A 15,157-nucleotide genomic window follows, 5' to 3' on the forward strand; every position below is an offset into this window, starting at 1 on the left:
AGCAACAAGCTCGTTCGGACGTCTCAGCGCAATGCATACCATACGTGTCACTGTCAGAGATACACCTCAATGTCCCATGTAAGAGATATGGTTTTGACCAGGAGTTGTGATATGCTATATATTTATTCTTCTGGCACATCAACAATTTGCTCACTAGCAAAGAGAAGAGCACTGAAGATGCGAACCGCTTTCAAAACCTTTGCCTCCAAGGAAGGGAAACTTCGGCCCTTCCGACTGCTCAGCGCGGATGTTGTCAACTTAAAGAGGCGATATTTCGGCGACTGGACAATATTCAACACTGTTGTGTTGTCGAGTGCCGTCTTTGTCTTCTTTACGAATCTTCTACCCGGGATCACGTTTGCAAGCGAGCTCTACGACTTAACGGGACAACAATGGGGTACTATCGAGATCGTCCTAAGCACTGGCATCTGCAACGCCGTGTTTTCGCTGTTCGGACTGCAACCTCTGACCATCTTAGGTGTGACAGGCTCTTTTACTGTCATTGCCGAACATCTCCACAATCTAGTGACAGAATCCATGGGAAAGCCCTACCTTCCGTTCATGGCTTGGTCTCTGTTTCACAGCTGCTGGATGCTGTGGGCCTTGGCTATCTTCAATGCCCACGAGTGGTCCATGCTCTACGTAACCGAGTTCACCTGCGAGGTCTTCAGCCTCCTCAATTCCATTATTTACTTCAGCAAGGCTTTGCAAGAATTTCGACGATCCCATGGCACCTTGCCTCTGGACGCATTTCTCTTCTCAGTCATTGACGCTGTGGGAACTTTCCTTCTAGCACTTATGCTGTCAACGGCTGAGAGCTGGACATTCTTTCCCAGATGGATACGACGTATGCTGCGACAATACGGAACTGCCATTGCTGTCATCACTTTTGTTGCTCTCGGGTACATTGGTGATGCTGGCCGGCTGCAGAAGAATAGGCTGTCGACCAGTACTGACCGTTTCGCGCCGTCTTCGCCGGAACGCAGTGGCTTCTTCGTCCAGTTTTGGGAACTGGACATCGGTTCGATCTTCGCATCGATGCTCTCGGGAGCAATCATTGCCATGCTCTTCTTCTTTGATCACGAGATCAGCACTATAATCGCCACAGCAAAATGGTTTGGCATACAGAAGCCGAATGGCTTTGCGCTTGAGATTATGCTACTCGGTGCAACGACTGCACTTTGTGGTCTTCTTGGAATACCTCCCGCGAACGGACTGTTACCGCAGGCGCCTCTTCACACCCAGAGCCTGTTGTATCCTTCTCCAGATGAGGTAGTGGAAGAGGTCGTCAGGGACAGCAATGGCATCGAGCATACCATTACGCGACCGGTTTATCGAGTTCACGAGCAGCGCTGGAGCAAGATTATACATGCCGGCGGGATATTAGCATGTATTGCGCCACCGCTTCAGCGCGTACTCGGATTTACGCCGAAGAGTGTTCTTGCTGGACTATTCATCTTCATGGGCCAGCAGAGCCTTGCGAGCAATCCCATCCTCCGAAGAACACTCAACATGCTCACACCAAAGGCGCAGCTGCCTCCTCCTTACCCTGGCGTGCGCTACTGGGGCCTGCATTCTTACACCCTGTTCCAGATATTCGTCACCATAATGGTCTTCATCATGACATTGACCATCGCTGGCCCTGCCTTCCCGATTGTCATTCTAGGCCTCGTGCCTTTCAGACTCCTTGTGATGCCTCGGATCTGGAGCCGAGAAGTACTGCGCCATCTTGACAGGTGGTCTTGTAGGGACGGGCATCCTGATGATGTGATGGGTGACAAGAGTTCCTCCACCCCGGATCAAAGCCCTGGCGTACCGCTGCTACCTTCTCTCGTCTTCTCGGAGCTTGACATGGAAAGTGCGCGCTTGACTTCCGCTACTCGCCTAGACGGTAGACGTACTCGAAGCAAGCGCTTCGATGGCGATAGCGGACTTGATCGAAGAATTTCATACTATACGGTTCATCAGGAAGACATTGATCACAATTGAGAGGCGACCTGTCGTAGTCGTGGTATCACACTGGGAAGCGATTCAAATAACACCTGCGCAGGCCGCAGGTTGTGTATCCTATACCTTGCCTCCACATCACCTGTACTTGTGGGATGTAACATACGACTTTAATCAACAGAGTCAGTCTTTCCGGCAGAAGATACGTGAAGCAAACCTCTTTCGCCAGGTCTAAAATGGTGCGCTCTGCTCTGCTTGTAGAAGAACGCTGCATGCCAAATAACAAGGTCCACGGGGAATGCCGCCATCACCCGAGACGGTGACATTATTTTGCCTCACCAACCTGGCGTGGCGTTTATTCTCACATCGCATCAATCACGTAACATTTCTCGCGAAAATCCCCAATCCAGAGGGCCTGCATCGATGTCGACCCCTACGACTCTATAATCGAGGTGATGACCACTGCATTCGATGACGAGGTATCGAAGTTAGAGAGAGTGGAGTTCACTAGCTTGAGCAGACAGGGCCCCGTTCGCGGAGCTTCAGCTGTTTAGAAGTCCGCTGAGGCTCTCAAGGATCGTTTCATTAACAGGCAGCAATGGAAAGCATGACGGAGCAATGCAAAGAAACGTCCTCAAGGACGGGCGTACTCAGTCGCGGCGGTCAGCTGCATGCATCTAGGCAATGAGGGACAGCAACGTTCCTTCGGCCTGAGGGCGGAGTTTGGATATGCTTTCACGCCTTTGCGACCTTTTCCTCACCGGCGGCGCCGTAGCTCCGATTAAAACTGCTCAACTCAAGGACATCAGCGCCATTTTCAAGCTGTTGAGCTCGTCAATGAGCAGCTCCACTGCCACTACCACTCAGAGCCGAGCATCGCTCGATTTAGCTATTACAAGAGATCATGAAGCGGGCCAGAGTGTATCAAGGCAGTCACGCCGCGTCTTCTTACTGCGCAAACCGATCGAACACCATGACTGCGGCTTGAGGTTCTGAGATGGTGTTCTCAAGGGCGGGCCAGTTGCTGAGCCGCACCTTCTCGCAGGTGACATTTGGACTCAGAGGGAGTCGCCAAGTGGAGACAGCGAACCTTGCTCGAGAGACCAAGGGGTCTACTGCTATTGGAAAGGGAAAGAGTCTATAAGCTGAGTGAGAAGCTCATCGGGGCCGCCCACGGCCGCGTGGAGAAGAAGGAGGCCCACCAGACAACGCCTTTCGCGGGTGCGCATCAGGAGGTTCCGAACACCACTCTACAGTGATGCGGTCGCCGAGCTCCTTGGAAGCGCGAACAAGAGTGTGCGGAAGAGTTCTCCGGCCTCTAGGATAGATCCGGATACCGGGTCAATTTGCTGCTTGATGCGATTGACACCACGAAGAGGCTGGCTCTTCGTGATCAAAACGCCTGAAATCCAGCTCATGCCTGCAGTGATCTTTCCATGCGGCTTCTCAGGGTGCAGCTCGGGGTCCTCTGAGCTAGGTGGACAACAGTACAAACTGATACTGTAGAGCGCATTTGCAGTCCTTGCCAGAATCCATATATGCTACCGCACAACGGCTCCGCACCACATTGCAGAAATGTCGAAGAGATGATGCGGGTCCAAGACAGATGCGGATGTGTAGCTAGGCGAAGGAGGAGGCAACGCTAGAGGTCGCCAAGCCATGCCTTGCAATGCGTTCGCCATGCACGATCCCAGAAGATGGTCTGCCATCTTCAGCAGAGCTTAGAGCTCTGGCAGGGTCCAAATCTCCACATTTCTCCGCGTCTTTCGAGGTTGGTCGCATATTTCTCGATGCGGAACCGCACTGTGGATGCTGATTCGAGTACGGAGGGGTACCGGACAAGGATCCTGCAGAGAGGTGCGATGTTGCAACATCACTATATTAGAGAGACGAGATGCACTCTGGAATGGTTGCAACACTGATCCAAGTGAGCACGACCATCCTCCCAGTATCCCGCAATCATGTCGATCGATGAGGCTACGAACCCCAAACTGAAGACCCAGCTCTTCGAGTATGGGCAGCGTCGAAGACAGGATGGACCTTACAAAGACAATTTGGAAGTCGATGCCCTCGTCGTTGGCGGTGGTTTCGGCGGCGTTTTCTGCTGGTGGTCTCTCAAACAAGCAGGCTTGAACACCGTCATCTACGAAGCTGGTAACGATCTCGGTGGAACTTGGCGATGGAATTGTTATCGTAGGTTCATCGATCTCTGCCCTTGATGCTGTGCTCTGACATATCTTGTCACTTCAGCCGGTGCCATGGTCGACTCTGAAGTGCCAGAGTATCAACTTTCGATTCCAGAAACTTGGAAGACGTGAGTATAAAGTGAGGTTCCTCGTCTGAGTTTGACTGAAGCCAGGCAGATACAACTGGCCAAACAATTATCCAACGTACAAGGATCTGAGAGCTTACTTCGACCACTGCGACAAAGTCCTTGGAGTCAAGAATGAGACTGCATTCCACAGTGTCGTTGTCGGCGCCAATTTCGACACGAAGGAAGGTCGCTGGCACGTCAAGACTGCTGATGGCAGAACTGCCTTTGCCAAATACCTCGTTCTCGCTGCTGGTTTCGCTGCCAAGCGATACGTACCAGAATGGCCAGACATCGACAAGTACGAGGGTGTTGTCCACCACAGCTCCTTCTGGCCAGACGAGGAGATGGATGTCCGCGGAAAGAAGTGCGCAATCATCGGTACTGGTGCCACGGGTGTGCAGATCACCCAAGCCTGGGGACCAGTTGCTGGCGAGCTCAAGGTCTTCCAACGCACACCAAACCTGACTGTTCCCATGCGTCAACGCCCCCTTACAGTCAAGGAGCAAGAAGAGGCGAAGCGATGGTACCCAGAGCTCTTCGCTTATCGCGAGACATGCTTCGGCGGCTTCCTGTACGATTTTGCCGAGAGAGATACCTTCCAGGATACTCCTGAGGAACGAGAAGCTTTCTTGGAGAAGCTGTGGCAGGATGGTGGCTTCAGATACTGGGTAGCCAACTACAGGTACGGAGTGACTGCGATCACTGAAATGGCCTCGCTGACCCTTTCCGCAGAGATTACCTATTTGACGCCAAGGCCAATCGAGCAGTCTATGATTTCTGGCAGAGGAAGCAAGCAGTTCGCGTCAAGGACCCACGCAAGCGCGATATCTTGGTTCCCGTCGAACCACCACACCCATGGGGCGTCAAACGTCCATGTCTCGAGCACTCGTATTTCGAACAATTCAACCGACCGAACGTCGACGTTGTCAATATTAAGCACAACCCAATTGTTCGCTGGGACAAGAAGGGCTTCTTCCTGCAGGACGGAACGCACTACGACTTTGATGTCATCGTCATTGGTGAGTACAGTCTTGGGTTATAACATCACTTATAACTTTGTACTAACATAGCTCAGCCACTGGTTTCGACATCACCACTGGCGGTATGACCGCAATGGGCCTTACTTCAATCAATGGCGAGAAGCTCAAGGATCAATGGAAGAAGGCAGCATACACCTACCTTGGCACCACTGTCGCTGGATATCCAAACATGTTCCATCTCTATGGTCCTCAAGGTCCAACCCTCCTCTCGAACGGCCCAACTTCGATCGAAATCCAAGGCAGATGGATCACCGATACCATCAAGCTCTGCGAGCGCAACGGCATCAAGTACATCAACCCAACTGACAGGGCCAGCCGTGAGTGGAAGTCAAAGATCAATGAGCTCAGTGACAAGACTTTGTTCCCAACAACCAAGAGCACGTAAGTCAAGCCACTGATCGTCCCACAATGAACATACGATTCTGACGCTGACTTTCACACAGGTACATGGGCGGCTCAGACCCGAAGAAGGCATTCGAACAGACTTGCTACTCTGGCGGAGAATACGAGTATGCCAAGACGATCAGAGCTGTTTTGCCAAACTTCGATGGATTTGAAGTCGTCAAGTATTGATTGTGTCGAGAGACAAAAGCTCATGATTTTGAATTTGTATAGCTGCAGAATGGCTCTAAGAGCACGATAATGTACTTACTGTATTGCTTCGCGTGAAACGTGTCTGTTTCTCGGCATGTCCTGTGCAAACAAGCTCTCAAAAAGAGTGTCAAACATTCTTTGAACAATTCCGTGCTGGTGTGCTCGAGGCATGGCCTGAAGACTTGAGTCATGATTTGCATGACTCGCGGTGTGACATGTGAAGACTGCGCTAGTGAGAGCTAGCGTCGCTGGCCTAGGAAAAGAGTCCTCGCGATTCCAATCTTTTGCAAATCGGAGCCCTCTCCAGAGCTCAAAAGGACCTGAAATTCACTATGATATAAATTTGCTTCAGCATGCAGCTACGCAAGCGCATCTGTAAAGTGTCATGCCATCTCAGTACATAACTTCCCAGAATCTCCCATATTATTCGGCTGCCTGTGATCAAGGACTTGCAGATTCGAACGAGAGACCTCGACTGTTTGTCTTGTTGCTTTGTTGCCAAAAGTGGGAACAATTCTGCTCTAACTTTGTCTGCTCTTCGATCCCAACGTCACGAATCACACTACTAGCAAAAAATGACTTTAGCGCTCTTTGTAGCATGTGTCATCCTTGTGCAGGGGCAATGCTAATCTTCTCTGTATTGTTGCACTGACCATTTGTCCTCCTGAGAGGACGAGAGAACATGTTTTGGTTGTAGAATATATGTCTTGAGGACAAAGTTTGACTTGAGTCATGTGCTGGCTTCTGCCTGAGGGCCGGCCGAATGGGCAGGACTTCTCGACAATGATACCTTGCACAACGACGTTAAGGATTTCCGGCGACTGTTGTAGTGTCTGCAAGAGGCAGCATGCAATACAATCGCCAAAAGGCATGCTGTGCATATGCATGGCGGTTTCCGGCCGTAGACGTGGCAAGCCACTGCGATTGACAGCAGATGCACAGAGTGAAGGTGAGCAATTTGTGTAAGCGAGAAAGTATGGTTTTGCTTGTCCCAGACGCTGTTCTGCATAGTCAGGAGCTATCAATGACGATAGTATACAAATGTCTGGTTATGATTTGATGTTTGGAAGAAGTGAGTGTAAGTGCGGGGATCCCACAATGAGCGATGCAGCTCATGTTCATGCTTGTTGGACAGTCGTGGAAAGCCAACGTCAAGCGAGCTCTGGTATGGTGCTTGAGGTTTAGGCATAGTCTTCTCCAGAGGCAGAAGGCGTGGCATCGCTTGCAGGCTCGCTTGCAGCGTCGCTGCCGTCTTCGATGCCGGTCGGCGTAGAAGAAGCGTCTTCAGAGCCTGTGTCGACTGGGCTGTCCAAATTAGTGCCAGCGCTGGCATCGCCAGTAGCAGAACCGCCGAGACCTCCACCAAGACTTCCACCAAGACCGCCACCGCTCAATCCTCCGAGACCAGAACCCCCGCCCAATCCAGATAGGCCTGAGCTGCCCGCGCCCAAGCCGCCAAGACTAGAGCCTCCTCCCAGCCCCGAGAGACCAGAGCCTCCGCCCAATCCAGATAGTCCCGAGCTTCCGCCACTCAGGCCACCAAGGCTAGATCCACCACCCAGTCCAGACAGTCCTGAGCTGCCACCGGTCAGGCCGCCAAAACTAGAGCCTCCTCCCAGACCAGATAATCCCGAGCTGCCGCCAGTCAGGCCACCAAGACTAGAGCCACCACCCAGGCCAGATAATCCTGAGCTACCTCCAGTCAGCCCACCAAGGCTGGAGCCACCACCTAGTCCAGACAGTCCTGAACCGCCCCCGCTTAGGCCTCCGAGACTAGAGCCTCCGCCCAAGCCTCCAGTTGGCAAAGCAAAGCCAGAGCTGGCTCCAAGATCATCTGTTCCAGAGTAAGGAGTGGTACCGGTTGGTGCTGCAGATGCGAGTCCGCCTCCAAGCGCGCCTGACGGGGACAGCGTAGGAGCTGCATAGCCGCTGACCGTGGTTGGTGGAAACGGAGCGGCAGCTGCGATGGCAGCAAAGCTGGAAAGGATTGCGACAGACTTCATGTTGACGTTGTGATTGTGGTGCTGGAAAAGGTTGCAAGACTGCGGATGACTGTAGAGTGCTCTGGGTGAGTGTGTTTAGTGGATACCAGATCCAATGAGTGACTGCGCAGCAGAAACAGGGAGGAGAAGATGATGATGAGGAAAGTTGCTGATGAAGAAGAACAGTCGAGAAGGACTAGATATACTCGCGGTTGTTTGCTTCATCACGTACGGGTGCGTGGTTCTGTGTCCGTACTTGATGAAGCTGTATGAACTTGAAACAAGCCTCCGTTCGAAAGTGTGGATCGGGAAAGCCTCATGAGACGTTCGTCTGTGATCCTCCGGACGAATGCAGTAGACGCAGCGGCATCTTCCGGAGTTGACATTTTCAGTCGAGCCGTTGTATGTGATGCAGCGACCTGTTCCGGATACTGCGTTTGGGTTGCTCTCAGGTAGATGTAGGTTGGACGTGCCCGTCCTCAGCTGACGTGCGCGAGATACGGCCTTGTCGCTCAACTTGCAACCGGATGTGCCAAAGCCGACTGGATTGTGACTGCATTACGAGATCAGATAATCGGAGGCGTCTTGTATTTTCGGACGAAATCAGTGCCACTGGCCTGGACCCGATTCAATACGGGCCACACCTCGCGAATGGAGCGGTCTGTGGCCCGCGTAGACTGTCAGGCAAGCACGCTGGGGGTGCGATACATGGCAATGTCGGCCACGATGTTGCGCTGTTCCGTTGCCTCGAGTAGCAGTGGCTTCTCATGACATGTGGTGCTGTTGGAGTACTGTTGGATGTTGGGAGGGCAAGAGGCATGGAGAGTGAAGTCGCACAAGCGCGAGTCAGGCAACCGAGCTTGGCATTCGGCTCGTTTTTCATCGTCATCACTGATAGCGACTTCAACTCGAGCATCGTCGCGCGCGACAGCAGGAACAGACCGCCCACCGCCATCACCACCGACACCGCATCGCGACTGGCCGAACGACTTGCGCGACGCCAGCGAGCACGTCGTGTGCACTGCATCAGTCCTGTGAGATTGCCATCCACACTGGTCTTGCGCATCGCGGGCCACAGCACCTCAGACTGCACGTTGGAACAGATTGCTAACCTTTCACCTCCATCCACGGGCGCGCATAGGGTCTCACTGGCACGGCGCGCGAAAAGCGGCCAGAGAACGGGGCAGCCATGAGTCGACGTTCGCCATCCCTCTCCGACGGCGAAGTCAGCGGAGGCGGGGACGGGGAGAAGGTCACAAAGAACACATCGTACCGCACAAGCACCAGTGTTAACAGCTCAGCCAGACAATCGACGTCTTCATCTCGGCCTTCGCACCTTGTCGGACGCCAGGCGTTGATGCATGATTCAAACGCGCATTTCAATGGTTTTGGCAGAGATCGTTCTAGGTCGCCCTACAGAAGAAAAGATCGTTCGCGCTCGCGCTCGCGCTCGCCATACAGAGCCGACCGCGATAGCACTCGTGAGAAGCGACGGAACCACGATGATCACTATGGCAAAGGCAGTAGTGACTCGAGACGACACAAAACCACATCTCCGAAAGATAGACGAGACGCACGCGTCCGAGCCGCCCCGCGCGATCGCAGTCGCTCACCGTATCGTGCAGAAGCATCCAAGGGCAGTGCTACAGTAGCCGATCAGGCTGGTGCTGGGTCCAAGGTGGACGGTAAGCAGCGAAGCAGCGTCTCATTTGCGCAACCCGGTGCCTCTTCACTTGCAGCCACTGTTGCCGCTGCGAATGTGGAGAATGAAGAGGCTGCGGAGCCCGTCAAGCAGTTAACGGAAGCGGAGCTGATCGAAGAACGACGAAAGAAGCGTGAAGCGATCAGGAAGAAGCACGCGGCAGCCTCGGCGAATGATTCTCTCCTACGCTCGACGCTCGAATCGAACCTGCCGTCAGCGGCCACGACACCTTACAATGAAAGTAGCGGTCATGGGTCAGTACCCCAGTCACCGCCAAGCTCCCTCAACTCCCCTCGTACTCCGATGGAGCCTTCCTTTCCAGGATCGCCAGCATCGCCTGGGTCACCTGCTATTGCTGATGTAGACCTTGCGAACCCAATCCACCTTGAGGCGAGTGAAGAACACGGACAATCTGCCGCTGATTACGACCCAAATCACGACATGAACGAAGATCGGCCCGATCACAAAAATGCAACGCAGAATCAGCAGACCTCCACAGAGCCACCAGCACCACCCCAAAAGCCTGCTGGCGATTTCGACATGTTTGCGGACGATGATGACGATATGTTCGCTGCCGATGATGCACCATTGGTAAATAATGCCCCCCAAAAAGCCAAGGCGCTTGACGAGAGCTTGCTGGACAATTGGGATTACCCTGATGGGCATTATCGTATCATCAATGGCGAGTTGCTGGATGGGCGGTATGCCGTTGAGCAGCAAATTGGTAAAGGTACGTTCGCGACTGTAGTCAGGGCGACAGATGCGCAAACTGGCAAGAAGGTGGCCATCAAGATTGCATGCCGCAACGATACCATGTTCAAGGCTGGCCAGAAGGAAATGCAGTTTCTCAATCGACTGAACGAAGCGGACAAAGACGACAGGAGGTGCATCATTCGGCTTCTGGCAGATTTCATGCACAAAGGTCACCTATGTCTGGTCTTCGAGGGACTCGAGATGGATCTTCGGGAAACGCTGAAGAAGTTCGGCAGAGACGTGGGCATCAACCCCGAAGCAATTCAGATTTACGCGCGACAGATGTTCCTCGCCCTGCAGCACATGAAGCACCAGGAAGTGCTGCATGCCGATTTGAAGCCAGACAACATTCTAGTGAGCAGCGACAACAAGCTCGTCAAGATTTGTGACTTCGGCACTGCCACTCTGCACCAAGATGCCGAGCTCACCCCATATCTTGTGTCGCGGTTCTATCGCGCTCCAGAAGTGATCATGGGCATGGACTTTGACTACGCTATTGACATGTGGTCAATTGGCTGCACGCTGTACGAGCTATACACTGGACGGATCCTGTTCAATGGTGCAGACAACAACAACATGCTACGAGTCATCCAAGAGTGCCGTGGGAAACTTCCTAATCGGCTGATCAAGAAGTCACAGCTTGCCGGTAAATATTTTGACGAGAATTTTGTCTTTCACGCAGAACAGAAGGACCCGATGACCCACAACATTGTGGCAAAGCCAATGCACTTTCATCAGGGCAGCACTGCCAAAGATCTGAAATCGAGATTGAGTGCCAACACCAAGAAAATGGACGCTACCCAGCTCAAGCTCCACAATGCCTTTCTCGATCTGCTGGACAAGTGCCTACAGCTTGATCCTGAGAAGCGAATCAAGCCCAGCGATGCCCTCAAGCACCCGTTTGTCACGCGCGAGACGAATGCCCCGGTCAAGGCCACGACGAAGACAGCTTTACCCAAAGGGTTTCGTCCAGCCGTCATGCAGCGTGCTGGGTGATTGGAGGAGATGCGAGACACAACGATACTTGCATACACAACCGCACCCATTCCGCGGCGCCGTAGGGAGTGAGTACTCGCGATTGAGTGCGCGGCCACGCCTGCATCTCTCCAGGACAGGCAAGCTTCACTCACGAGCAGGCTTCTCATTGTTGATCAGATGATTTAGCCTCACATTTTGGGCTGTAACATCGACACAGGCTCGATGGGAGATTTCATCCGCGAAGCACAAGACACAACATGTGGCGCAAATCGGGAAAGCGATTTGCAAAGTAGGATGGAGAGCACGGTTTGAGTGGGGATCAACATAGTCCTTTGTCAGAAGTGTTGCAGTATACATAGAACAGTGGGCCAGAACACGATGCATCCGGACAGAGGCAGGCAGGAGGGAGGTCGACAGCAAGTGCGTGAACCATGGGAGGTCGAGAGCTGTGCGATCTTGTGCAGTCGGAGGTCCGATACATACGCACGACATGCAAAACAATGGTACAGAAATTCACATCGCACCTCTCTTTTTCCTTCTCTCCTCACGAGAATTTCTGTCACTGATCTTCCGCGACCGCTGTTCACGATCCGCCTCGTCTTGCCCTTTCTTCTCGACTGACCCTCAGGCATCGCATCAACGCCTTGTCTAGTTTACCTTCCGCATTGCATATGTGGTTGTTGGCGCGCGGAACCACGGTGCATCTGCTCCGGGCGAGAAAACTCCGTGAGACTCTGCGAACAATGGAAAGGGCAAAAGGCGGTCAGGTCAGGCCACCAAGTTTGGGTGGTGAAGGTGGTCTGATAGGCTTGGCTTGTCATTAGAGTCTAGCTTGCCATGCCCTCGTTCGTGCTCGCGCGCTTTCCAGTCTTGGGGTGAAGGAAGAAGGATTCGAGAGCTCGTTGAGAGTGCTGCGAGCTTCTTGCTCACTACTGGGAAGCTGTACAGTTGCTTTGTCCCTCTCTGCGGGAGCTTTACGGAAGCTCTCACTTTCTCTCGCGATTGCCTGGAGAGGATTAGTGTTTATTCTTTTCGCACTCGCGTGATCAGACGACTGCGGGAGAGGATCATTGAGGTTTCTTCAATTCTCGATTTAAAGTTCTGTCTATTGTGTATGTATGCACTTCGCTTCGTATCCGCTTGTCTGTCTAGTGGGCTGATGTTCTTGGTATCTTAGTGATATGTGATTAATAATGATTCCTGGTGTGTAATGCCGATCACTATGCAGGGCAGAAGCTGCAGCTTTGGCTTTGGCATCTATTGCTTGATTTCTGATCACAAATGTGATAGCAGCACGAAGGAAGTCATGCAGCTTCCTCTGCTAGTGGCTGCAAAGCTACTAGCTTCGCAATTGCGAAGTAGTTCTATGCGTGCTGCGGGTCGAGAAAGTATCAAGACGATATGCAGCGGAAAGTGGCACATCTTCCACCTTGGTTAAAATTTCACGGCGGGAAATGTATCGTTGACTTCCAAGACCTAAGCCGTGAGATTGACTCACCTTAACGGACTTCGTGAAGTGCTCGTGATGATGCTGGCCAGCAGAGCTCCTGGCCCCGCCTGCAGAAGGTCATGAAACGAATAACGATTTCTTTCTACCAGAAAACCCAGAGCAGTCTCACGAATGGTCCCGCATCCACTGGAAGAAATAACAGAGACATGCTCCAGAAGTTCGCATCATCCACCACCACCGGATAGAGCAAGACATGACCTTCCAAGTCCAAACTGACACGAACACCATTAGGGTGCCCGCGGCCAGCATTATCTTTCGGTAGGTTCAATATGCCCGTTCACGTAATGATGGGAAGAATCAGCAACCATACTGCTATAGGCCATGACGTCCCAAGATCTTGAGGCAGAAGCACGCTGGGAACGAAATAGAGGGTCCAGGCTGCAATTCCCAATCCCGAGAAGCAGTCATGTCTTGCGTTACCAGCGCCGCGGGGTATACTGAGACCTGTCTATATTGGGTCTATACCAGACACGGCAAACGTCGAGAAGCTTCATATATTGTTGGGATGAGTGCATTTGTGCACGGCTCGTCGGCGCGGTTGCTGTCTTGTCGCTGAGCAATTGTTCGTGGCTGCAGTCGTCATTGTTGATAGCTCCGTGGGAACCTTTCTGTTCTTGACTCGTGTGGAATCCTCAACATCCAAAGCCGAATGGCTCTCCACAACGGCTCGCAAACGAAGACGGATGGTTCTATTGTCAGAATATCCAGATATAGCTCCCAAGTGAACGGGAAAGAAGGGTCTTGTGACCCAGCGGATCTCGCGCTGAAGACGAGAAGACGTTAAAAAGTCAGTGTTCATGTCGAATCAAACAACGGCCACGTTGGTTTCACCCTCCGTATCCGAGTCACCTGAGCGATTGCGCAAGACTCATAGATCTCGTCAACGTTAGGTTTATCCTTATCGCCAATCTCGGAAAGGGAAAAAAAGTTTCCAACGAGCAAGTTTGACAGACGAGCAAGGATTCAGCTGTGCTGCGAAGTTGTAAGGTTAATGCAGGCAGACGACTAAGGTGTCAAGAGAAGAACGCTAGCTTTGCAGCTGGTGGCACAAAGGTTTAGCTTTGTGCTGTGGCTCGTGACAAGATGTGAGAAAGTGTATCCTAGACCGAATTGGGAGCGTTTGCAAGACGAGAGGTTCTCGTGCATTGCATCTGACCTACGGTATTTGCTTTTGCGGATGTCCATAGGCGCGGAGTGGTATATCAGAGCTTCCGGTATGCAGCTTGGATACAAGGTACCAGCTCCGTCCAGCCTCCGAATTTGCCTTCTTGACAGCTAGGACGGCTGTGTGCGTTGCAAGCGCTTGCGGAAAGCTAGGTGTGGTAGGTGCAACTGCTACAGGCATTGGTCGGCCTCCTGACGCAGTATGCAGTGAGCCGTTGCGTCGTTGCGTGGCGAAGCAGACCCCAAAGTGCAAACGCGTCGGATCCATGGCTCACAACGTCAAACGACGGGTGTAGCATGTATGTAGGAAGCAAGGTGCCTCTTGAAAATGTAGCTCGCCGGAACAAGCGTCGTTGGGAGGATTGGGGTCCTCTTTCCTGGGACGATGCCTGGTGGAAAGCCCTCGGAGCACAACAGAGGATGTGTGAGTGCGCATCATCTTGCCTGCGTCTTGACGTCGATATCACTCGTATCACGATGAGTGAAGGGGCCGTCTGCAACTCGCCACAAGTGAGGCCTAAGTCGCAGCATATCGGCGTCGCACAGTGACATGTCTGGCGGGCGTCGGCAGTCGACGTTCTGCGCACACAAGCTGCACCAACGATCCTACGCCTTTCATCAGCAGCCTGACGCTAGACGGGCGCGGTAAGGCTTTCTCGTCGTCACTTGAAACGCTGCGCCGCTGCTGGCAAAGCACCGACGCCCATCTAGTAGGACACATGTCCTTGCGGCGGGAGGGTGGTAGTGTGGGCGGTCGCAGGAAGGCGACCACGCGGAAGGCGAATCAGGACGCGCAATGCAATGCTCCATCCCCGGTCCATTGAGCGAAGCTCCGCTCTGGCGTCAACTCGCGCAAACGTGTGCTGTGGTTCTCGCCGTGTAGACGTACAGGTACCTACATTGGGTTGACTGGCCGGCGGGTTGCTGTTGGTGAGAACACGAATGGCTGGTCGTCATCGGCCCTTAATTTCTGCACTTCCGCACCACCTTTGTCTCTTGTCTGCGTCACATGATCTGCGACGTGCATTGGCGCTGATTCAGGCCGGCCTCATCAAGGCGACGCAAGGAGTGGCTCGTCGGTGGCCAGTCGGATGGTGGTACGTAACACGCGCAAGATTCCAATCCCTCCCAGACCAGCGGACACTGCGGCACTCAGTTTTGTCGTTGGCGAGA

At 53.0% G+C, this 15,157-nt stretch overlaps 4 protein-coding genes across 4 annotated transcripts; 3 read left to right on the forward strand and 1 right to left on the reverse strand.

Moving 5' to 3' along the window:
* Positions 1 to 177: 177 nt before the first annotated feature.
* RHO25_003163 (uncharacterized protein) lies at positions 178 to 1,989 on the forward strand (the record flags this gene model as incomplete). Its single annotated transcript, XM_023598684.2, has 1 exon — positions 178 to 1,989. One exon carries the CDS (start codon positions 178 to 180, stop codon positions 1,987 to 1,989), a length of 1,812 nt encoding a protein of 603 aa, XP_023455904.2.
* Positions 1,990 to 3,908: 1,919 nt separating this feature from the next.
* RHO25_003164 (uncharacterized protein) lies at positions 3,909 to 5,874 on the forward strand (the record flags this gene model as incomplete). The annotated part of the gene is made up of 6 exons (XM_023598685.1): positions 3,909 to 4,140; positions 4,198 to 4,261; positions 4,311 to 4,943; positions 4,994 to 5,280; positions 5,337 to 5,682; positions 5,745 to 5,874. 6 exons carry the CDS (start codon positions 3,909 to 3,911, stop codon positions 5,872 to 5,874), a joined length of 1,692 nt encoding a protein of 563 aa, XP_023455905.1.
* Positions 5,875 to 7,076: 1,202 nt separating this feature from the next.
* Positions 7,077 to 7,898, reverse strand: RHO25_003165 (uncharacterized protein; the record flags this gene model as incomplete). Its single annotated transcript, XM_023598686.2, has 1 exon — positions 7,077 to 7,898. One exon carries the CDS (start codon positions 7,896 to 7,898, stop codon positions 7,077 to 7,079), a length of 822 nt encoding a protein of 273 aa, XP_023455898.1.
* Positions 7,899 to 9,066: 1,168 nt separating this feature from the next.
* On the forward strand, positions 9,067 to 11,328 carry RHO25_003166 (uncharacterized protein; the record flags this gene model as incomplete). Its single annotated transcript, XM_023598687.2, has 1 exon — positions 9,067 to 11,328. One exon carries the CDS (start codon positions 9,067 to 9,069, stop codon positions 11,326 to 11,328), a length of 2,262 nt encoding a protein of 753 aa, XP_023455899.1.
* Positions 11,329 to 15,157: the final 3,829 nt, after the last annotated feature.

Source organism: Cercospora beticola, chromosome 2 (genome assembly GCF_033473495.1).
Source record: "Cercospora beticola chromosome 2, complete sequence".
Taxonomy (NCBI): Eukaryota; Fungi; Ascomycota; class Dothideomycetes; order Mycosphaerellales; family Mycosphaerellaceae; genus Cercospora; species Cercospora beticola.